Source organism: Myotis lucifugus, unplaced genomic scaffold (genome assembly GCF_000147115.1).
Source record: "Myotis lucifugus unplaced genomic scaffold, Myoluc2.0 scaffold_15, whole genome shotgun sequence".
NCBI lineage: Eukaryota > Metazoa > Chordata > Mammalia > Chiroptera > Vespertilionidae > Myotis > Myotis lucifugus.
The window spans coordinates 1,781,374-1,807,781 of NW_005871063.1; the positions used below are offsets into that span (position 1 = coordinate 1,781,374).

The 26,408-nt window shown below is 41.0% G+C and overlaps 1 protein-coding gene across 1 annotated transcript in view; it reads left to right on the plus strand.

The window, feature by feature from the left end:
• Positions 1–26,408, plus strand: part of ANKIB1 (ankyrin repeat and IBR domain containing 1) — a 121,054-nt gene that overhangs the window by 44,446 nt on the left and 50,200 nt on the right. Inside the window, exons 4-5 of the mRNA XM_023750785.1 lie at positions 7,120–7,302; positions 19,835–19,952. Coding sequence (XP_023606553.1) covers positions 7,120–7,302; positions 19,835–19,952 — 301 coding nt within the window. The remainder of the gene's footprint in view (positions 1–7,119; positions 7,303–19,834; positions 19,953–26,408) is intronic.

A 26,408-nucleotide genomic window follows, 5' to 3' on the forward strand; every position in this document is an offset into this window, starting at 1 on the left:
TTTTCTTTCTTTCTTTCTTTCTTTCTTTCTTTCTTTCTTTCTTTCTTTCTTTCTTTCTTTCTTTCTTTTCTTCCTTCCTTCCTTTCTTCCTTCCTTCCTTTCTTCCTTTCTTCCTTTCTTCCTTTATTTCTTGTTGAGATTATTACAGATGTCCCTTTTTCCCCCCATAGCTCCCCTCCACCTGGTTCCCACCCTACCCCAGGCCTTTGCCACCCTATTGTCTGTGTCCATAGGTATAGCATACATGCATATAAGATCTTTGTCTAATCTCTTCCCACACCCCCCGCAACCCTTTCTCTCTGAGAATCGTCAGTCTGTTCCATTTCCATGCCCCTGATTCTATTCTATTCTCCAGTTTATTCTGTTCATCAGATTTTTTATTCATTTGATTTTTAGATTCACTTGTTGATAGATATGCATTAGTTGTCACTTTGTTGTTCATAATTTTTTATCTTTACCTTTTTCTTCTTCCTCTTCTTAAAGAATACCCTTCAACATTTCATATAATACTGGTTTGGTGATGATGAACTCCTTTAGCTTTTTCTTGTCTGTGAAGCTCTTTGTATGACCTTCAATTCTAAATGAGAGCTTTGCTGGTAGAGTAATCTTGATTGTAGGTTCTTGCTATTCATCACTTTGAATATTTCTTGCCACTCCCTTCTGGGCTGCATAGTTTCTGTTGAGAAATCAGCTGACAGTCATACGGGTACTCCCTTGTAGGTAACTAACTTTTTTTCTTGCTGCTTTTAAGATTCTCTCTTTGTCTTTTGCCCTTGGCATTTTAATTATGATGTGTCTTGGTGTGGTCCTCTTTCACCGGGTAGGGGAAGTTTTCTGTCATTATTTCTTCAAATAGGTTTTCAATATCTTGCTCTCTCTCTTCTTCTGGCACCCCCATAATTGGGATGTTGGTACGCTTGAAGTTGTCCCAGAGGCTCCTTACACTATCTTCATATTTTTGGGTTCTTTTTTCTTTTTGCTCTTCTGGTTAGGTGTTTTTTGCCTTCTCGTATTTCAAATCATTGACTTGATTCTTGGGACCCTTTAGTCTGCTATTGGATCTCTGTATATTATTCTTTATTTCAGTCAGTGTATGCTTAATTTCTGACTGGTCCTTTTCCATTTTATTGGCATTCTCACTAAGATCCTTGAAGGTCTCAATAAGTTCCTCGGAGGTTTCTAGAAGATTCTTGAGTAACCTTAAAGCTGTGGTTTTGAACTCTATATCCAATAGTTGGCTTTCTTCCATTTCTTTCATTTGTGACTTGTTTCTTTGTCTCCATATTTTGGTTGCTTCCTTGCGTTTGTTTCTATGTATTGGGTAGCTGCTAAATCTCCTTGAGTTGATAGAGTCGCCTTGTGTAGTAGGTGTCCTATAGGGCCCAGTGGCTCAGCATCCTCAATCACCTGTGGTGGAGACTCTTGGTGCACCCCTTTGTGGGCTGTGTGCACAGTCTTGTTGTAGTTGAGCCTTGATTGCTGTTGGTGTTACTGGAAGGAATTGACCTCCAGGCCAATTAGCTGTGTGGACCAGCTGCGACTACAGTGGGAGAGCTTCTGTGCAGGAGACACCCTTATGGGGCAGGACTTGCTTCAGCGGGGCTTTGGTGCTAAGTCTGCCCCTTGAGTGTGTCACTTATGGATGTGAAGAGTTGTAATCTGGTATGGTCTCACACTGACCACTGGATACACTGGCTCTTGGGTCTCCAAGGAGGTGCAAAGTCAGCCACTGCCTGGGACCACCCAGCAGGAGCTACAGGGAGATCTGCAGATTCCTCCTCTTTGTATTGGGTTTGGAAGTGCCCAGACTGAGGCCCAGTGGTGAAGCAAGGCAGGCTGGTGCTGGTACTGGCCTTGGGCCTTTTATTGATAGCTTTGGGGCTCCCTGACCCAGCTGCAGCTTGTTTGACAGGTTTTAGGCTGAGATAGGACAAGCCATTAATATGTAAAAGCCACTGCACATGGCTTGGTTGGGATTGTAAATTGGGTGGGGCGAGGTCTCAGAGAATCTCCAGGGTGGAGCAAACAGAAATGTCTGCCAGTCCGCCCTGCACCGGGGAGGTCCCAGCACAGGAACAATGACTGCTGCGAGCACCTCCATCTGGAAGAAAGCCACCCCCACGTTTCTGCCCCAATACCAGACAGTCCAGTTTCTCCCTGTATTTGTCTGGGTCCCCGGGAGCTTGTAATTCAGTTCAAGGTGCCGACCTTTCAAGACAGTGGTTCTCAACCTTCCTAATGCTGTGACCCTTTAATACAGTTCTTCATGTTGTGGTGACCCCCAACCATAAAATTATTTTTGTTGCTACTTCATAACTATAATTTTGCTATTGTTATGAGTCGTAATGTAAATATCTGATATGCAGGATGTATTTTCATTGTTACAAATTGAACATAATTAAAGCATAGTGATTAATCACAAAAACAATATGTAATTATATATGTGTTTTCTGATGGTCTTAGGTGACCCCTGTGAAAGGGTCGTTCGACCCCCAAAGGGGTCGTGACCCACAGGTTGAGAACCGGCTGTTTTAAGAGGAGCAGCTGGGTCTCTAGCAGCTGTGTCACTCAGCCCCAGTCCGCACTTGTTTTTATAGTTCGTAGTTCTTACTGCCCGTAGGGACTTCTCTGGAACTCTGGGCAGGGGGTCTGGTGTGGGGCTGGAACTCCTTACTCCTCCAGACGGCCTCCAAAGAGGCGATCTCCCTCCCGATGAAAAAAGCGGCACACCTGGGTGCCAGACCAGCCTGTTCCGTGTCTGCACACCTCCTACCAGTCTTAATGCACTTTCTTCTTTACCTGTCTAGTTGTAGTACTTCCACTCGGCCAGTTTTCCCGTGGTTCTGGATGATAGTTGTTCTGTATTTTAGTTGTAATTTTGATGTGGTTGTGGGAGGCAGCAAGTACAGGCGTTTACCTATGCTGCCATCTTGGTTCCAATCCTTTACCACAGTTTTTTAATCCACTCATCTGCTGATGGGCATTTAGGCTGTTTCCAAATCTTAGCTATGGTAAATTGTGCTGCTATGAACACAGGGGTGCATATATCCTTTCTGATTGGTGTTTCTAGTTTCTTGGGATATAGTCCTAGAAGTGGGATCATGGGTCAAATGGGAGTTCCATTTTTAGTTTTTTGAGGAAACTCCATACTGTTCTCCACAATGGGTGCACCAGTCTGCATTTCCACCAGCAGTGCACGAGGGTTCCTTTTTCTCCGCATCCTTGCCAGCAATTGTCATTTGTTGATTTGTTGATGATAGCCATTCTGACAGGTGTGAGATGGTATCGCATTGTCATTTTGATTTGCATCTCTCAGATGATTAGTGACTTTGAGCATGTTTTCATGTCTCTTGGCCTTCCTTATGTCCTCTTTCGAAAAGTATCTATTTAGGTCCATTGCCCATTTTTTGATTGCGTTGTTTATCTTCCTTTTGTTAAGTTGTATGAGTTTCCTATAAATGTTGGAGATTAAGCCCTTATCAGTGACAACATTGGCAAATATGTTCTCCCATGAAATGTGCTTTCTTGTTGTTTTGTTGATGGTTCATACTGTGTTCATGGATTGGTAGAATCAACATCACTAAAATGTCCATACTACCCAAACCAATATATATAGATTCAATGCACTCCCCATTAAAATACCAGTGGCATATTTCACCGACCTAGAATGAACTCTCCAAAAATTCATCTGGAATAAAAAAAACAAAATACCCAAATAGCTGCAGCAATCCTGAGAAAGAAGAAATAAGTAGGTGGGATCTCAATACCAGATATCAAGCTGTATTACAAAGCCACTGCTCTCAAAATTGCCTGGTACTGGCACAAGAACAGACATATAGACTAATGGAATAGAATAAAGAACCCAGAAATCGACCCAAACCACTATGCTCAATATTTGACAAAGAACATACAATGGAGTCAAGACAGTCTCTTCAAGAAATGGTGTTGGGAAAATTGGACAGATACATGCAAAAAAATGAAACTAGACCACCAGCTTACACCATACACAAAAATAAACTCAAAATGGATAAAGGACTTAAATGTAAGATGGGAAACCATAAAAATATTAGAGGAATTGACAGGCAGCAAAATCTCAGACATATGCTGAAGCAGTGTCTTCACTGATACAGCTCTTAGGTAAATGGAAACTAAAGAGAAAATAAACAAATGGGACTACATCAAAATAAAAAGCCCTAACTAACTTTGAATCTGTCTGGCAAAAAGCTGCCCCTCTTACCTCGCCCTCAGGCAAGACAATTCAGTTCCTTCCCATATGTCCCTGGTACCTTTCAAGGTGCTGCCCTAGGGCAGTGGTCGGCAAACCGCGGCACGCAAGCCACATGTGGCTCTTTGGCCCCTTGAATGTGGCTCTTCCACAAAATACCACGTGCGGGCACGCACGTACAGTGCGATTGAAACTTCGTGGCCCATGCGCAGAAGTCGGTTTTTGTCCTGGGCGAGTCTATTTTGAAGAAGTACTGTTGATATTTGGCACTGTTGACTAATGAGTTTGCTGACCACTGAGATAGATGAAAACAAGTATACAAGACGAGTGTGGATGGGAGAGTTGGAAGGGGTCGACCTCAGCAAATGTACCTCAGTCAGATTGAGGACGTTTTTAGCAAAGGCCAGCTTAGGAGTACCCTAATCTACACTAATAAAAGAGAAACATGGTAATTAGCGTACGACCGCTACCCTTCCCATTGGCTAATCAGCATATCCTTATGCAAATTAACTGTCAGCCAAGATGGCGGCCAGCAGCCATGCACTGAAGCGAGCAGGGAGGCTTGCTTGTTCCAGTGACGGTGAACTCCAACGTTCCCCGCCTGCCGCTGCCGGCCTCTCAGCTGCAACTCTATGCAGCTATGTACTATGTTGCAAATAAGAAGCTAAACAAAACCCCAGAAACCGGCTGTCAGTCAGCCAGGTTCAGCCAGCAAGACCGCAACATTGTATCGATGTTTTCAGCAGCAAGGCCTCAGAGCTAAAGCTGACCCAGAATAAAAAAGAAAAAAGAAAAAAAGGAGCGGTTGGGAGCTTCAGTCACCCGCTTCCGGAAAACAGCCCTCAGCCCCTCAGCCAGACTGGCCAGGCACCCCAATGGGGACCCCCACCCTGATCCAGGACACCCTTCAGGGCAAACCAGCCGGCCCCTACCCATGCACCAGGCCTCTATCCTATATAGTAAAAGGGTAATATGCCTCCCAGCACCGGGTTCAGCGGAGCAGCGAGGTTCCCAGCACCGGGATCAGCGTGACAGGGGGCAGCGCCCAAACCCCCTGATCTGCCCTGCTCTGTGTGTGACAGGGGGCGGTGCCCCAGCTCCCCTATCGGCCCTACTCTGTGAGTGACAGCGGGGAGCTCCTCAACCCCCTGATCGGCCCTGTTCTGTGCGTGACAGGGGAGCTCACCAACCCCCTGATCAACCCTGCTCTGTGTGTGACAGAGTACAGAGCGCCAACCCCCTGATCGGCCCTGCTCTGTGCGTGACAGGGGGTGGCGCCGCAACCTCCCTCATCGACCCTGCCTTGAGTGTGACAGAGGGCGGTGCCCCAACCCCCCGAATCGGCCCAACCCCTGAGCGTGACTGAGGGTGGCATCGCAACCCTCCCGATCCGCCCTGCTCTGTGCATGACAGGGGGCGGCGCCCCAACTCCCCAATCGCCCTGCTCTGAGCCCTGACCAGGGGCTGCACCTAGGGATTTGGCCTGCCCTCTGCCACCCGGGAGCCAGGCCTTAAGCCAGCAGGTCGTTATCTCCCGAAGGGGTCCCAGACTGCAAGAGGGGCCACAGGCCGGGCTGGGGGATTTCCCCCCCCCCCCCCCCCAGTGCACAAATTTTTGTGCACTGGGCCTCTAGTTAAGTTAATAACAATGTACCTACCTATATAGTTTAAGTTTAAAAAATTTGGCTTCAAAAGAAATTTCAATCGTTGTACTGTTGATATTTGGCTCTCTTGACTAATGAGTTTGCCGACCACTGCCCTAGGGAGTGAGTCCAAGTCCATGCATGGGCCCTTTAAGAGAACTGCTGGGACTTCAGCAGCCTGAGCCTCAATCCCTACTGGTTTTTACAGCCAGAAGTTATGGGGATTTCTCTTTCTGGCAAAGGAACCCGGGGCTAGAGGGCTTGGTGTGGGGCTGCAACCCTTCACTCCTTAGGGGAGCCTCTATAACTAAGATATCCCTCCCAACTTTTATCTGCTACATGTGGGTATGGGACCAGCCTGCCCCTCCTACCAGTATGGATGTGGCTTCTTCTTTACATCCATAGTTATTCCACTAGATTTCAGGCTGTTCTCAATGATAATTGTTTAGTTGTAATTTTGATGTGGTTGTGAAAGGACATGTGTACCACATTCACCTATGCTGCTATCTTGACCAGAAGCCTTTATCACTTATTTTGAGGAATATTGAAAACGGTTTTGCTTCAGTGACTTGCTCATCCTAATTTCATTTTAGTGTTTGACTGAATAAGGAATGATACAAATGAAAATTTTTGTTCACTATGTCAGGATATCCAGGTATTTGTGGTTAAAGTAACAGTATCACTGGTATCCTTCTTGTTTAATAATGATTCCTAGAAATTTATAAAAGTGAAAGCATTGAATAACTATAAATTATTTTATTGATAAGTAAAACTTTATTTTTGAATTGGGCAGAATGCTTAAGAATTTCTTTTTAAGCTCTGGCCAGGTAGCTCAGTTGGTTAGAGTGTTGTCTCCATACACCAAGGTTGCAGGTTTGATCTCCTGTCAGGGCACGTAGAAGAATCAACCAGTGAATGGATAAATAAGTGGAACAACAAATCAATATTTCTTTTCTCTCTCATTCTCTCTCTCTGAAAATTAATTTTCAAAAAGGACTTTATTTTTAAAGTTTAAGAAATTGGTGGTGTTGTAGCTTATTTTTAACCAAAAGGAAATCATCTTAATATTAATAAACAAGAATTGCCAATCTTAAAATGAGAAGCAACTAATACCTAAATAACTTTTATTGTCATTTCATGAACTAATATTGCATTTTTGTTGTGTTTCATTTATTAAAGGTTTTATATTTTTAACATGAAAATAACTTATTTAAATCTATCATTGCAAATTTTTAAAAAAATCTTTTTTAGCTTTTAGTAAAACATGGAGGAGACTTGTTTGCTGAGAATGAGAATAAAGATACTCCTTGTGATTGTGCTGAAAAGCAACACCACAAAGATTTGGCCCTTAATCTGGAATCCCAAATGGTATTCTCACGAGATCCTGAAGCTGAAGAAATAGAAGCCGAGTATGCTGCATTAGACAAACGAGAGGTAAGGTGTATTTTTTTAATTAAAAAGTTATATGGATTTTATATTAAACTAGAGGCCCAGTGCACAAAAATTTGTGCACTCGGCGGGGGGGGGGAGGGGGTCCCCTCAGCCCGGCCTGTGCTCTCTCGCAGTCTGGGACCCCTCGGGTTATAACGACCTGCTGGCTTAGGCCTGCTCCCGGGTGGCAGAGGGCAGGCCCAATCCCTAGGTGCAGCCCCTGGTCGGGCTCAGAGCAGGGCCGATTGGGGAGTTGGGGCGCTGCCCCCTGTCATGCACAGAGCAGGGCGGATCGGGAGGTTGCGATGCCACCCTCAGTCACGCTCAGGGTAGGGCCGATTGGGGGGTTGGGGCACCGCCCCCTGTCACACTCAAGGCAGGGTCGATGGGGAGGTTGCGGCGCCACCCCAATCACGCACAGAGCAGGGCCGATCAGGGGGTTGGGGCACTGCCCCCTGTCACTCACAGAGCAGGGCCCATCATGGGGGTTGGGGCTCCGTACCCTGTCACGCCCAGAGCAGGGTCGATCAGGGGGTTGGGGAGCTCCCCCCTGTCACGCACAGAGCAGGGCCCATCAGGGGAGTTGGGGCACCGCCCCCTGTCACCCACAGAGCAGGGCCGATCAGGGGGTTGGGGCGCCACCACTGTCACACTCAGGGCAGGGCCGATGGGGAGGTTATGGCTCTACCCCGTCACACACAGAGCAGGGCCCGTGGGGGGGGGGTGGGTTGGGGTGCCGCACCCTGTCACACACACAGCCACAGGGCGATCAGGGGGTTGGGGAGCTCCCCCCTATCAGGCACAGAGCAGGGCTGATCAGGGGGGTTGGGGCGCCTTCCCCTGTCACGAACAGAGCAGGGTGGATAGGGAGGTTGTGGCCCCGCCCCCTGTCACACACACATCTGCAGGGCGATCAGGGGGTTTGGGCGCTTCCCCCTGTCACACTGATCCTGGTGCCGGGAGGGCCTCGCGGCTCTGCTGATCCCAGTGCTGGGAGCCATATTACCCTTTTACTATATAGGATAGAGGCCTGGTGCACGGGAGGGGGCAGGCTGGTTTGCCCTGAAGGGTGTCCTGGATCAGGGTGGGGGTCCTGCTTGGGTGCCTGGCAGCCTGGGTGAGGGGCTGATGGCTGTTTGCAGCTGGTCACACCCCCTTCAGGGTGGGTGTCCCCACTGGGGTGCCTGGCCAGTCTGGGTGAGGGGCTGAGGGCCGTTTTCAGGCTCGCGGGTGACTGAAGCTCCCAACCTGTCCTTTTTTTCTTTTTTTTTTTTTATTCTGGGCCAGCTTTAGCTCTGAGGCTTGGCTCCAGCTCTGAGGCCTCGGCTGCTGAAAGCAGGTATCTGGTTTGTTTGGGTTCTGTAATCGAAACACTTGTTTCAACTCCAGCTCTGAGATCCCGGCTGGCTGAAAGCAGGTTTCTGGGGTTTTGTTTAGCTTCTATATTTGTAACAATGTTTCAAACTGCAAGCTTAGAGGCCGGCAGCGGCAGGCGGGGAACGTTGGCTTCCTCCTTCACTGAAGCAAGCAAGCCTCATGTTCGCTTCAAGCTCCCTGGCTGCCGGCCGCCATCTTGGTTGGCAGTTAATTTGCATATCTCCCTGATTAGCCAATGGGAAGGGTAGCGGAGGTACGGCTAATTACCATGTTTCTCTTTTATTAGATAGGATTTTTTTCTTGTTTAAAGCCCAGTTTGTGTGGTCTTTTTTTGCAATGGTAAATATCCAGTCATCTACATAGCCATAAGTATAAAAATACATTTAGAAACCCTGAAGTTCTAAGCTTTCCTCTAACAAATGTGAGTATGCTTACTTACACATAAAAAGAGATGCTGGTATGTGGTATGAATCCTAACCACTCCTACTAATCCAAGACTCCAATCCTCCTGTTCCTCAGTCTCTCTCTGTCTTCTGGATTGTTCTTGTCAACAAACATGCTTTGGTAAATCCTGTCATAAAAAGCAAAAACAGCTAGTCTTTCCATTGACCACTCTTCCCTAGCCCTGTCCCTGTCCCCTGCAGTTGTAGACCATATCTCCCATTTTCATATGGGAAAAACCAACTTAATAGTTGCCCCTTCCGAATTCCTTCCAAATTCCTCCATTCATTCTTTAGCCCATCTAAGTGTGACTTTCTTCCTTTCTATGATGTAATTGAACTTATTATCATGGACATAGAGAGTCTTTCTTGTCTGAGTAAATATTACCTCCATTTACTTAGTTGTTCTAGCATAAACAACTCATGCATTCTTGATTCCCCATCTCTTCTTACATCCAAACAATCTGGCAATCCTGACAGTTTTACCTCCAAAACTATAACCTAAATCAATTTACTCCTCCCAATTTCCACTCCTACCTCCCTAGGCCCTTGCCACTCTCACTTCTCATATGAGCTAATGTAATAGTTTTTTCATACTTGTCTCCTTCCTTCTATTCTGGTTTCCTTAGAATCCCATCTTGTACACAGAAGCCAGAGTGATAATTTTAAATTAAAACGAGGTCATATTACTTAAATCCCTTAGTAACTTTTTATGGTACTTAAAATAAAATCCAAACTATTTACTCAGATATAATACCTTTTATCGTCTGGCTACTACTCACCTCTTCAACTTTATCTCAAACATTTTTTCTTAACACACTTTGCTCTAATTATCATACCTAGACTACATCAAGACTTTGCATTTGCTATTTTCTATGTCTGAAATATCCCAATTTTTCTCTTGGCTAACTCAAGATCACTTTTTCAGACAGGCAGTCTTTAATCATTCTTTCTAAAATAAGTCCCTCTCCTTCCATTATTCTTTACTATAATATCCTGTTTGTCCCTCTTAGCATTTATCATGTGCTATAATTATTTTTATGTTTGTTTACTTATTTATTTCCTTTCTCTCTTATTAAATTGTCAACTCCACAAAGACCAGGGTCTTAACTGCCTTATTTAACAGTGTATTTTCAGTGTTTAACACACTGGTGCACAGTGGGCACCAATAGATATTTCTTAGATAGAGAAATTATAAGACAAAGTAAATTTTTCCTCCTCAAATGATTCTGATTTGATGTTCAGTGCTAACTTGATTCTAAAAGAAATTTTATAACTCTTCTTTGTGTTTAATTGTATTGTTAGTTTTCTTTTTCCCATGAATTCCCAGCAGTTTGGGGGCTGCTATACTTTGCAAATGGGGAAAAGAACTGAGTTTCTTAGAATTAAAAGATTTACGTTTCTTTACCTTTTGTGATTCTTTAGATTGTTTAATATTTATTCAGATTAAGTATACATAGAGAGAAGGCTGATGTCCTAACACTTTAATGTGGTTGTTGAATTCACATAGTAACCTTGAAATGACAATTATGACCCCTTCTTGTTTTAAATGAGGAAGATAAACCAGAAAATAGTTGAATATCCTATCAGGACCAAAGTGAGCTGAACCTGATTCTTATGACTTAAAAATCTAAGACTCTCTTCTTGCTATACTGCCTACCTTTTGACAACCGGTACATAGAAATTATAATGTAATAATTGATATAATAATTTAGTCAGAAGACATTTAAACGATAATATTCTAGTAATAATGTTGATGTGAGTAATCTGAAAGTCATTTAGGTCTTTTCATCAAGATATCTTAATTTATTAGTAAATTTTTAAAATAATGATACTCATCAATAGATTTAACATCTAAATGAATATAATATAACTATAATAAACTATTATGTTAAGCAAAAATATTTACAGAACAGTTTGACACTAATTATGTAGGAAAAAACTGTATATTTGAAGGAGTTTGCTATATACCAAAATTATAATTGTGGATATGAGTGATTTTCTTTACTATTACTATTTTTTTCTATTTTTATGCATTGCCTAAAATTTATAATGTATATTTATTGCTAAAAAATTTCCTCCTTCCTGATTTTACTCATCAGAGGTAAGTTTCTTTTTTTATGCTACCAGACTTAAGCAAACATATGCATACAGAATTTTTAATGCAAAAGTAAGATCATATAATATATTGAGTTCTGCTAAAATATGTTTTCAGGTTAATGGTATATCATGAACATCTTTCCCAAGTCAGAACATATGATCGACATATGTCTTACCTATTGGTGAACATTTCAATAATTTAGATATTTTGCTAGTTTTGTACTTTTATTTTTAATCCATATTGGATTTTTTAAAATTGACTTCAGAGAGAAAGGGAGAGGGAGAGGAGATAGAAACATCAATGATGAGAGAGTCATCAATTGGCTGCCTCCTGCATGTCCCCTACTGGGGATCAAGCCCACATTCTAGGCATGTGCCCTGACCAGGAATCGAACCATGATCTTCTGGTTGATGCTCAGCCACCGAGCTACACCAGCTGATATTGGCTTTATTTTTGTCTACTATTTCATAATGTAAAAAGCACTACTTACATAAATAAATACTTATATACAAATACTTATAGCAACACTACTCACAATAGCCAAAAATTAAAAACAGCCAAAATGTCTATCAACAGATAAATGGATAAATAAAATATGAGATATATATACACAATGGAATATTACTCAGCCATAAAGAGAACTGAAGTACTAACACATGCTAAAAATATGGATCAATCTCAAAAACATTATGCTAAGTGAAAAAAGCCAGATACAAAGGACACATATTAAATAACTCCATGTATATGAAATGTCCAGAGTAAATAAATCCATAGAAACGAAAAGTACATTAGTGGTTGCCAGGGGCTGGGAGGAAGAAGGAATGTGACTACTTCATGGGTATGGGGTTTCTTTTGGGGTAATGAGATTGTTTTGGAACTAGATACAGGTGGTGGTTGTACAACATTGTGAATGTACTAGAGGCCAGTGAATCGTACACTTTAAAATGGTTAATTTTAAGTTATGTGAGTTTCATAACAATTTTTAAAAACAAAAAAACAATGTTTGGGGTTTTTTTACTTCAATGTAAACAATACTTTTTTAAAATTCATTTTTGTATCTTCTTTGACCCTGATAAATTTTTGGATTATTCTGTCTATGCTAGAGTTTCACATGGCCTGCTATGTAATTGTATTAAGCCTACATAATTAGCACTTTTTAAAATTTATGTTCCCAAGGTGCAGTGTTTATTTTAGCTAAGGTTTCTATTCAGTTAATGATCTGCACAGTGTATAATATTATATCTCTGTAATTTCTTATTGACACATTTTAGTTTAGCTTTTTCCTCCAGGTGATTAGTTTATAAATGGTAAGATCTACTTCATTCATTCATTCTACAAAACTGATTAACTGCTCTGCCAGACAATGTTTTAGGAGCTTAGAGATTCAGTGAGGAACAAAGTTAAACTCCTGCCTTCTAGGGGCTTATGTTTCATCATGGATAGAGAGAGACACACAAATAAGTTTAAAAATAAATGAACACAATTTTTGAGAATGGTAACTGCTACAAAAAAAAAATAAAAACAAGATGATGTATTAGACTAATTAGAGTGATGGCTGAGAGCAGTGTGTTCAATTTATTGAAGTCCCAAAAAAGAGCAGAGAAACTAGTAAGTAATGGGTCTCATGGACTATGGACAGGCTGTAGGAGTGGATTGTGTGAGTACACCTGAGTAAATAAAGGGGAAACCAAACATTGCACTGCTATGAAAGTCATCTGAAGACTCCCACTTTCCAATTTAGGCTCAGGCTCTTTTTCTGGTAGGAAATCCATATGCTGGACTTTGCCTTAGCTGGCTACCCCAGTTAGCATAAGGTTTAACCTACTCCAGGTGCCTTCCTCTTAGGTCAAAGTACACATCAGGATAGCCTAGGTCTTGATCTCCAGGTGAGAACAGCTGAGTAAGTAGCATGGAAACTGAAAGGAAGAGAAGGGTCTGAGAATCCTAAAGGCATTCTCTAGCTATTTTTCCCCCTTTCTCCCAGGCTACGCTCATGGATCACTAAAGAGAGGTTGGTATTAAAAGGAATTGGAAATATCCTCTCCTTTCCCTGAGTGTCTTAAAATTTTAACAATTACATTATATTTGGGTAAATAAGTACTCATTTTTTCATTTTTTAACAATAAACGTGTTTTACCTATATAATTTGATGGAGGGGGCAGCTATTTTCATTGTGAGGAAAAAAAATACTTCTTTCATAACTCCTTTGTCATAGTCTTTTTTGAAACAGTTTTGAAGGTACTATCACTTTATACATGGAATCAAAGTGGTATCGTTTGTATGCTGGGCTGTTTTGCATTTCTTTAGTGATATTTTGATAGCAATAGTATGTACAGATGCAAAAGAGGCACTTTCAGCCCAGTTGGTGTGGCTCAGTGGTTGAGTGTCAGAGGTCACCGCTTTGATTCTCAGTCAGGGCACATGCCCGGATTGCAGGCTTGATCCCCAGTGCAATGTTCAATGTACAGGAGGCAACCCATCAATGTTTCTCATTGATGTTTCTGTCTCTCTATCCCTCTCCCTTCCTTTCTAAAATCAATTAAAAAAACATATTTAAAAACAAACAAAAAGAGGCATTTTCATACTCTTTTTAAATTAGTTTTCCTTTTCCTTCTTTGTATCAGGACTGACTGCTTGAAGGTTATTTGTGTTTAATCTGAAAATAGAAGCAGTTTGTCTTGCAACAGGAAAGAGAAAGGCACCTTCATTTTAATCCTTCCTGCAGAAGAAAGGACTTGAGCCCACTTGGGACTGAGCAATGTATTGAAATGCTTCACATGACCTAATTATTGTTCTGTTGCAGAGATTCAGAGTGAATATCTTACATACTCATGAAGGCAACATGTCTTTCTCCTTCAAGAACTATTTTTCTTCTAGTGTAACCCATTTAAATTTTTAAAACTGCATTTTAAAGAAACTTTATGCAGATTGCTTTCTATTATCCCTTTGTTAATATTTCTAAAATCAAACCTTACTTTGCTCAACATAAATTAGGTAGAATGATGGCTATTATGAAAAAAAATTTTTTTAACAAAACAATACCAGGAAATACACAATTGCCACCACTAGGAATACCAAGAAATGTTCACCCTCTGCTAATTTAAGAGAGGTGCCTGGGAATTTGGAGCTCGTTTTTTAGAAGCAGTGGTATACATAGTATAATTTCTATCCTGGAGTGAGTACTACAAATATAACCTTAAAAGGACTTGTTAGGTTTTTGCAAGGGAATGTGTGGTTCACAAGTTATCTTAAAAGCAAACTGTACATGATGATTTGAGGGGCTTTTCAAACAATTTACTTGCAATTTTTTTCTTTTGTAGTTATTGATACCCCAATATAGAATAGGTTAAGTTTTCTTTACTTTTTCTAGTTAGGTTCATATGATACTAGTGGCCCAGTGCATGAAATTCATGCACATTAAAAGGGAACTAATTAGAGGAAATATTTTATATTGCTATTTGCCCTTTCTCTATAATAGAAATGTCAGAGATGAAGGAAAATTAGTAAAACGTATATGAAAATCTTCCTCCTGTCAGAGTCTGAGGTGCGCCGCGGGACCCAGAGTGAAGTCCCCATCCACCCGCATGCACCTCGAAATCATGCAAAACCCAGACCTGGCTGGCCCCACCCCCATTGGGTGAGATCCAGACCCGGCTGGCCCCACCCCCGTCAAGCCGCCGGGCGGGGGGCACAGCTTCAAGTCCCCTGGCCCAGCGCTGGGTTGGGGGGTTGCAGCCTCAGGGCCCCCATCAAACCCTACCAGGCGGGGGATGCAGCCTCAGGACCCCCGGCACACCCTCAGGACCCCTGGCCCAGTGCCGTGGCGTGGGGCATGGCCTCAGGTCCCCTGGCCCAACACCAGGGTGGGGGGCGCAGCCTGAGGTCCCCCAGCCTGGCGCTGGGGAGGGGGGGGCGCGGCCTGAGGTCCCCCGGCCTGGGCTGGGGCGGGGAGCATGCTTTGAGGTCCCCTGTCAAGCCCAGCTGGGTGGGGGGTGCAGCCTGAGGTTCACCTGCGCAGGGAACGTGGCCTGAGGTCCCCTGGTCCAGGGCTGGGGGCGCAGCCTGAGGTCCCCCGTCAAGCCCTGCTGGGCGGGGGGCCAGCCTGAGATCCCCCGGCCCAGTGCCATGGCAGGTGGCATGATGGCCTGAGGTCCCCCGTCAAGTCCCACTGGGTGGGGGGTGCAGCCTGAGGTCCCTTCTGATCGCTCGTTAAGACTCGTTATGGGAACCCCACCTCCACTGTGGGCCCAGCCATCTTGTGTTATAGCAACCCCGCCTCTGCTGTGGGCACAGCCATCTTGTGATGGTGTGAGGGTTAATTTACATATTACGTCTGTATTATATAGGATTTGTATATGTAGAGGCTCATGGCAGTATTCGTGAACACATACATAGGTGCAGTAGGCTCTTAATGCAGGGTCATACGAAATGCATTTAACATAAGTTTTCACTATTTTTAAAATGCCCTAACCGGTTTGGCTCAGTGGATAGAGTGTTGGCCTGCGGACTGAATGGTCCCAGGTTCGATTCTGGCCAAGGGCATGTACCTTGGTTGCGGGCACATCCCCATTAGGGGGTGTGCAGGAAGGAGGCAGCTGATTGATGTTTCTCTCTCATCCATGTTTCTAACTCTCTATCCCTCTCCCTTCCTCTCTGTAAAAAATCAATAAAATATATATTTTTTAAAAATGAATAGCACTGCAGACTGAGTGTGTGCTCTGCCACTGTTGAAAACTCTAACATCTCCAGTGATTTATCTTTTATTTTTTAATTAATTTTTTCCTACAAAACATGTTCTGTATAAAAAGCAGAATGAAATGTTTATTGTTCTACCACTTAGAAATAATCCTTGTAACATGGTGCAGGATTGTCTTCCATTTTTCATCACTGGAATGGTATTTTATATCTTAAAGTTTTTCCCTCCTTAGCACTTCTATTTTTTTATTATTATTATTGATTTGAGGGGGTAGAGGGGGGAGAGAGAGAGAAAGAAACATCAATTTGTTGTTCCACTTATTTATGCATTCATTGATTACTTCTTATATGTGCCCTGAGTGGGGATCAAACCCAAAATATGGGACGATGCTGTAACCAACTGAACTACCCAGGCAGAGATTCCCTTAATCTTTCTTTCTTTTTTTCTTTTTAATTGTTTTATTGCTTAAAGTATTACAAAGAGTATTATATATGTCTCCTTTTTCCCCCCCGCCCTTAACAATCCCCTTAATCTTTCTTGATATTTACAAACTCATCATGCCAATCATCTTGAATGACTACAGACTATTCTAACTTGTAGATGTCCTATATGTTCTTTAATGTACATTTGGGTTACTTGCATTCTGTCACTTTTATAACAAACATTGCAAATGACTATAATTTTCCCCATATTTATGGTTATACCTTAGGATAGATTTCTACAAGTAAAATACTTGGGTCAAAGATAATTGGTTTAAAGATTCATAATACATGCTTGGTTGTTAAACGATATACCAATTTTTATTTTTACCCACAGGGCAGCAGAGGGCAATCTCACTGAAACCTTTCCAATATTCAGTATTGTCTCTTATTAGCCCTGGACACTTTGCTAGATTTAAAAGTAATACAATTTTTATGTTTAAAACTTGGCAGATATTTATACAGTCAAGTCTATTACTCTTTTCTGTCATTAATACATGCATTGCTATATATGTGTTCCTGCCAGAAGACATCTAAGGAGCAAGAAACGGGGGAGAAGACCTGGGCTGGGGGGCAGGGATGGGCTAGGAGAGGACAATGGGGGAAAAAGGGGTCATATGTAATATTTCAACAATAAAGAATTAAAAAAAAAAAGAAAAGAAACATGTCAACTGAGAAATTATCCCTGGTTTATAGAGTCCCAGTCATACAGGGTTAACTGAGAATTGATGAAATGGTTTACATGGTACCAAAAAAACAAAGCAAGAAATAAAGACAATATCTATTTCCAAAATATCTGTAAGCCAATTGCAATGGATGAGTTTTGCTAACCACTCAAAGCTCTCAAGACTGTGATATATGCTACCAGAGGACATCCTCAATGGTTGTTATTCTGATAAGTACTTGGGAATTTATACTGCTTTTTAAGCTATGGCCTTTAGTTCTATGCATATTGCATGCAGCAAGCTTAAAACTGTTTAAAGGATTGAAATATGTGTATCAGTATTAATAATGCAAACACAATACTGAATAAAATTAAGCAGATTGCCTGGTGCTGTGGTCGGCAAACTGCGGCTCGCGAGCCACATGCAGCTCTTTGGCCCCTTGAGTGTGGCTCTTCCACAAAATACCACGTGCAGGCACGCGTACAGTGCGATTGAAACTTCGTGGCCCATGCGCAGAAGTCGGTTTTCAGCCTGGGCGAGTCTATTTTGAAGAAGTACTGTTGATATTTGGCTCTGTTGACTAATGAGTTTGCCGACCACTGGAGTGATATATATATAATGTTATGCCATAATATTATAACAGCTATCAATCAAATTCATAGTTAGTGATTGTCATAGGCAAGGATGAGGGAAATTAGGGAAATGTAATAGGAAAACATGTCACAGATTATGAGGTTTTGCTTCTTTTGTTTCATTTTGTTTTTAACGGGACTTGAAACAAGTAAGAAAAATGTTATCAATTGTTTGAATAGTAAGACATGTGATTTTATTCTTTATATGTTCTCTATTTATTTATTTATTTAAATATATCTTATTGATTTTTTACAGAGAGGAAGGGAGAGGGATAGAGAGTTAGAAACATCGATGAGAGAGAAACATCGACCAGCTGCCTCCTGCACACCCCCTACTGGGGATGTCCCCGCAACCAAGGTACATGCCCTTGACCGGAATCGAACCTGGGACCCTTGAGTCCGCAGGCCGACGCTCCATCCACTGAGCCAAACCGGTTAGGGCTATATGTTCTCTGTTTAAAAAAAAGATGAAAGATAGCAAAAGAACAAAAAACTTGAGATATATCATCTATATGAAAACTAAGGAACATTAATGAACACTCAAATAAACATATTGAAATAATATGTTTATGGGTAAAAAGTCTGAATAGTATAGCATAATTACTTCTCTCCAAATTAATTAATAGGTATTATATAATCCCACTAGCAGTCTAAATTGGATATTAATAAGTGTAAATGTTTGGTGATTTCGTGATTAAAACTGATTAAATTAACACATCTACACTAATAAAAGACAAACATGCAAATTGACCATACCTTCGCTATGCCTTAAGCCATGCCCACCAGCCAATCAGAGCGACTATATGCAAATTAAACCAACCAAGATGGCGGCCGGCAGCCACGGAGCTGAAGCGAGCTGGAGGCTTGGTTGCTCCAGTGATGGAGGAAGCCAAGCTTCCCGGCCGGCTCTGAGCTCCACTCAAAGCAACAAAGTTTCAATTATAGAAGGTAAATAAACCCAGATACCTGCTTTCAGCCGGCCATGGCCATGGAGCTGGAGCGAGCAGGAGCCGGCTCTGAGCTCCACAGAAGGCAACAAAGTTTCAATTATAGAAGGTAAATAAATCCCAGAATAAAAAAAGGAAAGGTTGGGAGCTTCTGTCGCCAGGGGCTTGGCTAGCCTGAAAACGGCCATCAGCCCTTCACCCAGGCTGGCCAGGCACCCCAGTGGGGACCCCCACCCTGAAGGGGGTGTGACCAGCTGCAAACACCCATCAACCCTCACCCAGGCTGGCCAGGCACCCCAGCGGGACCCCCACCCTGATCCGGACACCCTTCAGGGCAAACCAGCCGGCCCCCACCCAGGCACCAGACCTCTATCCTATATAATAAAAGGGTAATATGCAAACTGACCCTAACAGCAGAAAGACTGGGAATGACTGGTCACTATGACACACACTGACCACCAGGGGGCAGACGCTCAATGCAGGAGCTGCCCCCTGGTGGTCAGTGCACTCCCACAGGGGGAACTCTGCTCAGCCACAAGCCAAGCTAATGGCTGCCAGTACAGCGGTGGTGGTAGGAGCCTCTCCCGCCTCCTCAGCAGCGCTTAGGCCTGCTCCGACTGCAGCTTAGGCCTGCTCCCCACTGGCAAGTGGACATCCCCCGAGGGCTCCCAGACTGCCAGAGTGATGTCTGACTGCCAGCTTATGCCCGATCCCCTGGGAAGCGGACCTAAACCAGCAAGTGGTCATCCCCCAAGGAGTCCCAGACTGCGAGAGGGCACAGGCCAGGCTGAGGGACCCCCTCAAGTGCACAAATTTTTGTGCACCGGGCCTCTATTATATTTATAATTGATTTGTAACAAAACTGGATAAAAAATACTTGAGAACTTTAATCATGATTGCTCGATGTATTTTTTTTTATTCTTTTTTGTATTATCCACATTTTCAAAATGGTCTTGTCATTATATTATGATACTTTTATTTTAAAATGATAAGGTGCATGAGCCCTGGCATTCATTTTTCAGTTTAAAAAGACTTGGGAAAGAGTAGTTTGAAATAGTGGTGGAGCATACAGAACCTTTTGAACTTAAATAACCAAACTGAAACTGAAATAAATAATAATCTTTTATTTGTTTATAGGCATTTTGAACTTCCTAAGAGTATAATAGACAATTTAACTTCTTTTTCCTTCTTTTCAAAGCCATATGAAGGATTAAGGCCTCAGGATCTTCGTAGATTGAAGGATATGCTTATTGTGGAAACTGCAGACATGCTCCAAGCTCCACTGTTTACTGCTGAAGCTTTACTTCGAGCTCATGGTAATGAAACAAATGTCGTGCTTCTAATCATATGGGTGCCTTTTGAAGCTTTTCAGAGTTAAAAGATGGCTATTTTATTATTTTAATACAGAACAAAATAGTTTGTTATACAAGCCTGAGTTGTTCTTTGGGCAGTGGTTACTGTACAGTACTCAGTATCTTCATAATATTTTGTATTGAAGTATAAACTGGCTATAAATCACAGAGGAGAAATAGGAAATTTCTACTTAAAAATCAAGCTACTAAATCAACCTATAGGTTGTCTGATTTTAGAAATGTGACTGATTTGAGCAGAGTTGAGCATTGTAATCCATACTCCTAGTCCTGGTTTTAACATTTTACTGGTTAATTAAATATTTGACAGTTGTGTTATTAGTATTATCACTTTATTTTATGTAAAAGCTGTTTCTCACCATGAAATGCACAAAGCAAAATTTTAGAGTCAACGCAAGACTATACTATCCCCTCTTAAGGTTTGTTTTGAAGGAATTACTCATTTTACTTAGGAAAAGTACTCAGCTTGACATTTAGCATAGCCATTCTGGGAGTTGTCACATGCTGAGCTAGATATGGACCCTTTCATTGCACATTTGTTATTTAACATTTTGCTTGGTCCCAAAGACAATTTTTTTCTGATTTAGAAATAATTTTTAAAAAGAGAAAGGTAAATGGCTACTATAGTCCAGCCATTTTGAGGCTTACCTGTCTATTTTAACTATAAATCTTTAATCTATACTAAAATAGACTGTTAACTTCAAATTTTTTGATATAATCATTTAATCAGAAGAAAATTTAAAACTCCATATTTTATTATCTTTTGATCACTACCATAAATAATTTGGTATATAACCCTCCAGAATTGCTACCTTTAATATTGATATTTCCTGGGGTTCTGTACTTGACACTCTTTTTCACTTTATAGCCAGTGACTGTAAAATTTTAGAGTAAATAAGAATTTCCTGGGAAACCAACTGAGATTCCTAGGATTAATTCCAGAGAGTCCAAGTCATTAGGTGAGGGTAAGGCATAAAAAAGTGTGTTGTAAACAAGCCTACATTGCTGTACACATTTATCTAATGAAACCAAAAGTTTCAAATACCATCTGAACAGTAAAGAATATATCTACAACCTGACTTAATCAGGTATTCAAAGCTGTATTTCTAAATGCCTATTTAACATTTTCTCCTCATTCTCAAGATGTTTACCCTGAACTCATTTTCACACTGTCTTAATACATGGGCACCAGCATTTATCTAATTACTGTAGCCAAAAACTTGAAAGTCATATTTGACTCCTCCATTTCTATTATATTTGGCCACAGTCTTATTTCTCTTCCTAAATATCTCTGATCCTCCTCCCACCCTCCCTAGCTGTTTCTATTCCCTTTGCCATCAACTTAAATTCAGGCTGTCATTATTTTTCATTTAACTGTAGTCTCCCAAGTCCTAGTTTCCAGTGTTTCCTTTCCTCTTTCATCCTGTTAATTTTTCCTTTGCCATTAGACTTTTTTTTTAATGCACATTTAAGCATCTTACTCCCCTGCTGAAAAACCCTTCACTGGCTCTCCAGACTTATGATCATCCAAACTCTCTAGTACAGTGGTTCTCAACCTTCCTAATGCTGTGACCCTTTAATACAGTTCCTCATGTTGTGGTGACCCCCAACCATAAAATTATTTTTGTTGCTACTTCATAACTGTAATTTTGCTACTGTTATGAATTGTAATGTAAATATCTGATATGCAGGATGTATTTTCATTATTACAAATTGAACATAATTAAAGCATAGTGATTAATCACAAAAACATTATGTAATTATATATGTGTTTTCTGATGGTCTTAGGTGACCCCTGTGAAAGGGTCGTTCGACCCCCAAAGGGGTTGTGATCCACAGGTTGAGAGCTGCTGCTCTGGTAGATCTCTATGACCCAGGCTGCTTTACCAAGGCTGTCAATCTCCCCGCTTCTTTTTATTTTTAATGTCTTTTTATTTCAGAGAGGAAGGGAGAGGGAGAGAGAGATCAATGATGACCTCCTGATTCATACACTTAGAATTGAATATTGTGATAATCTATTTGCTTTTCCTCTGTATTAACCTGGGAGCTCTTAGAGGGCAGCTTTTATTGTTTTTGTTTGTTCATTTCTATAATATCTGACATAGATTAAGTCTGCAGAAATAGTAATAGAATAAATAGATAATATAGCTGAAGTGTTATTTATATATATTTTTAAATTCACCTTTTTATTATAAAATTACATTTCTTCATTGCCATCTTTCTAAACTTTAAGTAAATCCTTTGGAAACAAATTTAAACCAGGGTCAAACATGAAATTCAGAATAGCTTTTAAATAATAAAATTTAAAGATAAAATATTTTCTTTTTAGCCAGTCATAATGCTTAGCAGTTTTTATATAAAAACTTGTACAGAAGCACCGGCTGCCTTAAATTGTGTTTCTTTAGGATAAGTTTCCCAGCACAAGAAGGTATATCTTTGAGCTTTTAATTACAGAAAGTACATTTAAATATACTGTAAATCTGGCAGAAAAGTAGAAGCTGTCCATTAGTGGGGAGCCATGACATAACAGTTGTATTAGGGTAGACTAACTGTTGAAAGAAAAGTGTAAATTCAAACACAGTAAACATTTATTAATCATGTAATAGTCAAAAGTATTTCTCTTTATGGTTAGAAGTGGGAAAGGGATTCTGTTCACACATTTATTCAAGAACCCTAATTGATTGAGACTTTGCCATCTTATACAAAGTGGATATCTAAGGTTTATTCTGGGAATTATTTCCATTCCAGCCAGACAGTCAGAAAGGGGAAAGAGCATGGAGAAATAAATGTAGGAAATTTTTGAGCCAGTCCTGTAATACTCCTGACATAGGACACTGCTTCCACATATTTCATTGGCCAGAATTCAGATACATGGCCACACTTAACTGTAAGCAACATTTCTGTTCTATACTGTAGCACTTTTGTGTACCATACCCATTTCTGCCCCAGGTATCTAATTCAGCTAAATAATATAATGTATCACAACATAAGTTAATATAAGGTATCATAAGTTAATATAAGGTATCATAATATAAGTTACAATATTATATAGAATCTAAGGTTAACTTTACAAGTAATTTTATTGTAATTAAAAGAAACATTTTCATCTCTATTTGCTTACATATATCATCAAGTATTATTAAATAAATGATCAACTCCATTTTTACTTCATTGATATCTCTCTAAATTACTTCTTTCATATAGTAGAGATCAATTTTAATAAAGTGATGTCTAATTTCCTACCTATAATTTGTCTATTCTGTGATAACTTTTTTGATAGAGTTTCATGTTTTTCCTCTGTTAAGGCATCAAACAAAGGCTAATGCAGGTTTCAAATGGACAGCTCTTCTATATTGTTTAGGTAATGTCAGTGGCATTTGGTAATTAAGAAGTACAGAGATAAGTGATGTTAGTGAATAAAGTGGACAGTGTACAGAACTACAATTTACTCTAATTACTCTCAAAACCAGGACAGGCTCTGTTTCAGGCTATTGAACTGAACTGTTTGGAAGATTCATAGATTGTAACCTTGGTTACATTCATTCAGCTTTACACAGGAAAATAGATTTGAACATTATATTATCTATTGTCAAATTTAGTCCCAACGTAATGAAGTTGATCTTGATTAAGCAGAAGACAAACATGTTTGGCAGTATTTGCTAAGTAGTAATTGAATTTTAAGGAGGACTCTGTTAAGAATACAAAAGGTCATTCTCTGAGAATTTCTTCAGTAATAAAAGTAGCTTATATAATGGAATACTATCTAATAAGAAAATAAGTATAATTTACAAAATATGAGACCAAGGTTAATTTTGCTTGGGCCTAGAGTAAATTTATATTGAAGTACTTTTTAAGTTCTGTTGTTGGAGGCTTATCATCTTTTATAGGCAATTAAATGTTGGTAGTCCACATCTTCTCACTCTGCTCCCTTCTTGCAGAATGATATCTTCTCCCAAGGCTTCTATAGGTATAGATTTCTCCCTCTGGACTAGACCTCTTTTATACACTCATACTCTTATATATAACTGCCTATTTAAAAGCATGGAAGATTTGGCTTAGGGTGTTGAGCACAAATTGCAATATACAGATGGTGTGTTATACAGTTGTACACTCGAAACCTATATGATTTTATTAACTGATGTCACCTCAATAAATTTAATTTTAAAATAATAAATCCTATGTAATAAAAGCCTAATATGCTAAGTTCTGGTCATCCAGTTGTCCATTCAACCAATAAAAGCATAATATGCTAATGATATGCTAAGGCCACACAGCTGTTCACTATGACATGCACTGACCACTAGGGGGCAGACAATTGACCAGTCGACCAGTCGCTATGGCTTGCACTGACCACCAGGGGACAGACGCTCTGACCAGTAGGTTAGCTTGCTGCTAGGGTCCGTGCCATCGGGACTGAGACGGGCCGGACATGCCCTGGAGCCCTCCCACGGTTCCTCCCCAGCTGGCTAACCTCCCATGTCCCTCCCGGCCCCAGTAGTCCACCGGTGGGGTCCCAGCATGGCCTGTGACCTCTCGCAATCTGGGACCCCTCGGGGGATGTCAGAGAGCCGGTTTCGGTGGAACAACCAGCGCTATGATGCGCACTGACCACCAAGGGCAGACACTCAATACAGGAGCTGCCTCCTGGTGGTCAGTGTGCTCCCACAGAGGGAGCGCTGCTCAGCCAGAAGCTGGGCTCATGGCTGGTGAGTGCAGCAGTGGTGGCGGGAGCCTCTCCCGCCTCCGCGGCAGCGCTAAGGATGTCCGACTGATGGCTGGGGAGCAGGCCTAAGCCGTCAGTCAAATATCCCCTGAGGGCTCCCACACTGTGAGAGGACGTAGGCTGGGCCGAGGGACCACCCCCTCCCCCCCGCCACCCCACAAGTGCACAAATTTCGTGCACCAGGCCTCTAGTAAACAAATAAACAAACAGATCTAAGGATATCTCAAAAACGTCTTAAACTCATCATGTCTAAAACTAAAAATCATGCTCTTCCACCTCTGCCTGATTCTCTGTCTTCCCTCTACCTTTTACCTAGGTAAATCATTCTTGTCCTTCAGCTGTCTCTCCAGGCCATTTTCCCAGTCACCTTCTCTGACCTCCCTGACTGGGATCCTCTACCTCTCTCTCCTTCATGTCTCTTCTGACATTGATGATTGTTTATTAAATGTGTTGATTTTCCTTAATGTCTTTCTCCTTATTAAACTATAAGTTCCATGAAGGCAGGAATTGTGCCTGGTTTTTCCTTCCATTGTATTTCTACTGCCTGACACAATGCATGGCACATAAAAGGCATTCAATAAGTATTTGCTACATAAATGATGTGATAGAATCCAAACAGAAATTTTTCTGAAAAATATTTGTAGTAGATAAGACTAAAGTTTACCATATTTCATATCTCTATGTATGAATTATAGTAGTTCTTTTTTCCTTTATTAAAGTGACATAATAGAGACTTTTGAAAAGTAATCATACTCTCCTAAGAAAAGTAATTTTAACTTTTTAAGTAAGACCTATCAAAACACTGAGGTCCATTTAGCAACATTTCCTGGATTGTACTCATGTGCAATATTTTTCAGTTGTTGGATTTTTCTTACTCTTTGTACTCTGGTCCCTTTTTCTAGTGTTATTTTTCATCTCCCCTGGCCACCACATGATATACTATAATTTTACAGAACCGCACATCTGTCTTTGTTATACTTCTGTGCCTTTGCACATATGGTTTATACAGATAGAAATGCATTCACTCTATCTTCATTGCATGTCTGAGTCATAATTATCCTGTTTAAACCACCATATACATTGACTTAACATGGTTGAAAACAATCTTATATAGAAAATTTCCACAGCTAATTTATATTTTGACTGTAAAATTATAGAGAATGAGCCTACAGTAAATAATTGAGTCTGTACCACTCTTGACCCTACGCTTGATTGTGCTGCACTTTGGAGTCACAGAAATCAGTTAAATAATCCCTCACTATCTTTGTGAGCCTGGGTAGGTTATATAACTTCCCCGAGTGTTCGTTTCTTCACCTCAATAATGGTTGAAAAGTTTGTTGTGAAGAATAAATGAAATAATGTGTGTAAAATACCTAGCAAAATAATTGGATATATTAGTTTATTATTTTAAAGGATTAGGAGTTCATGGCTCTGGAGTTTATAATAACATGCTTCACTTGGTTATTTTTTAAATTTTCGTAGTAAGTATGAAGATAATATTTTTTAGGTAAGCCAGATTGGAGCTCACTTACTACAGAATTTATACCTAACTCACTAAAACTTTATTTATAGCCATAATCCCTTCAGAAGTTCCTTCTGCTTTTAAGCTTTTTTTTTTTAAATATATTTTATTGATTTTTTACAGAGAGGAAGGGAGAGGGATAGAGAGTTAGAAACAT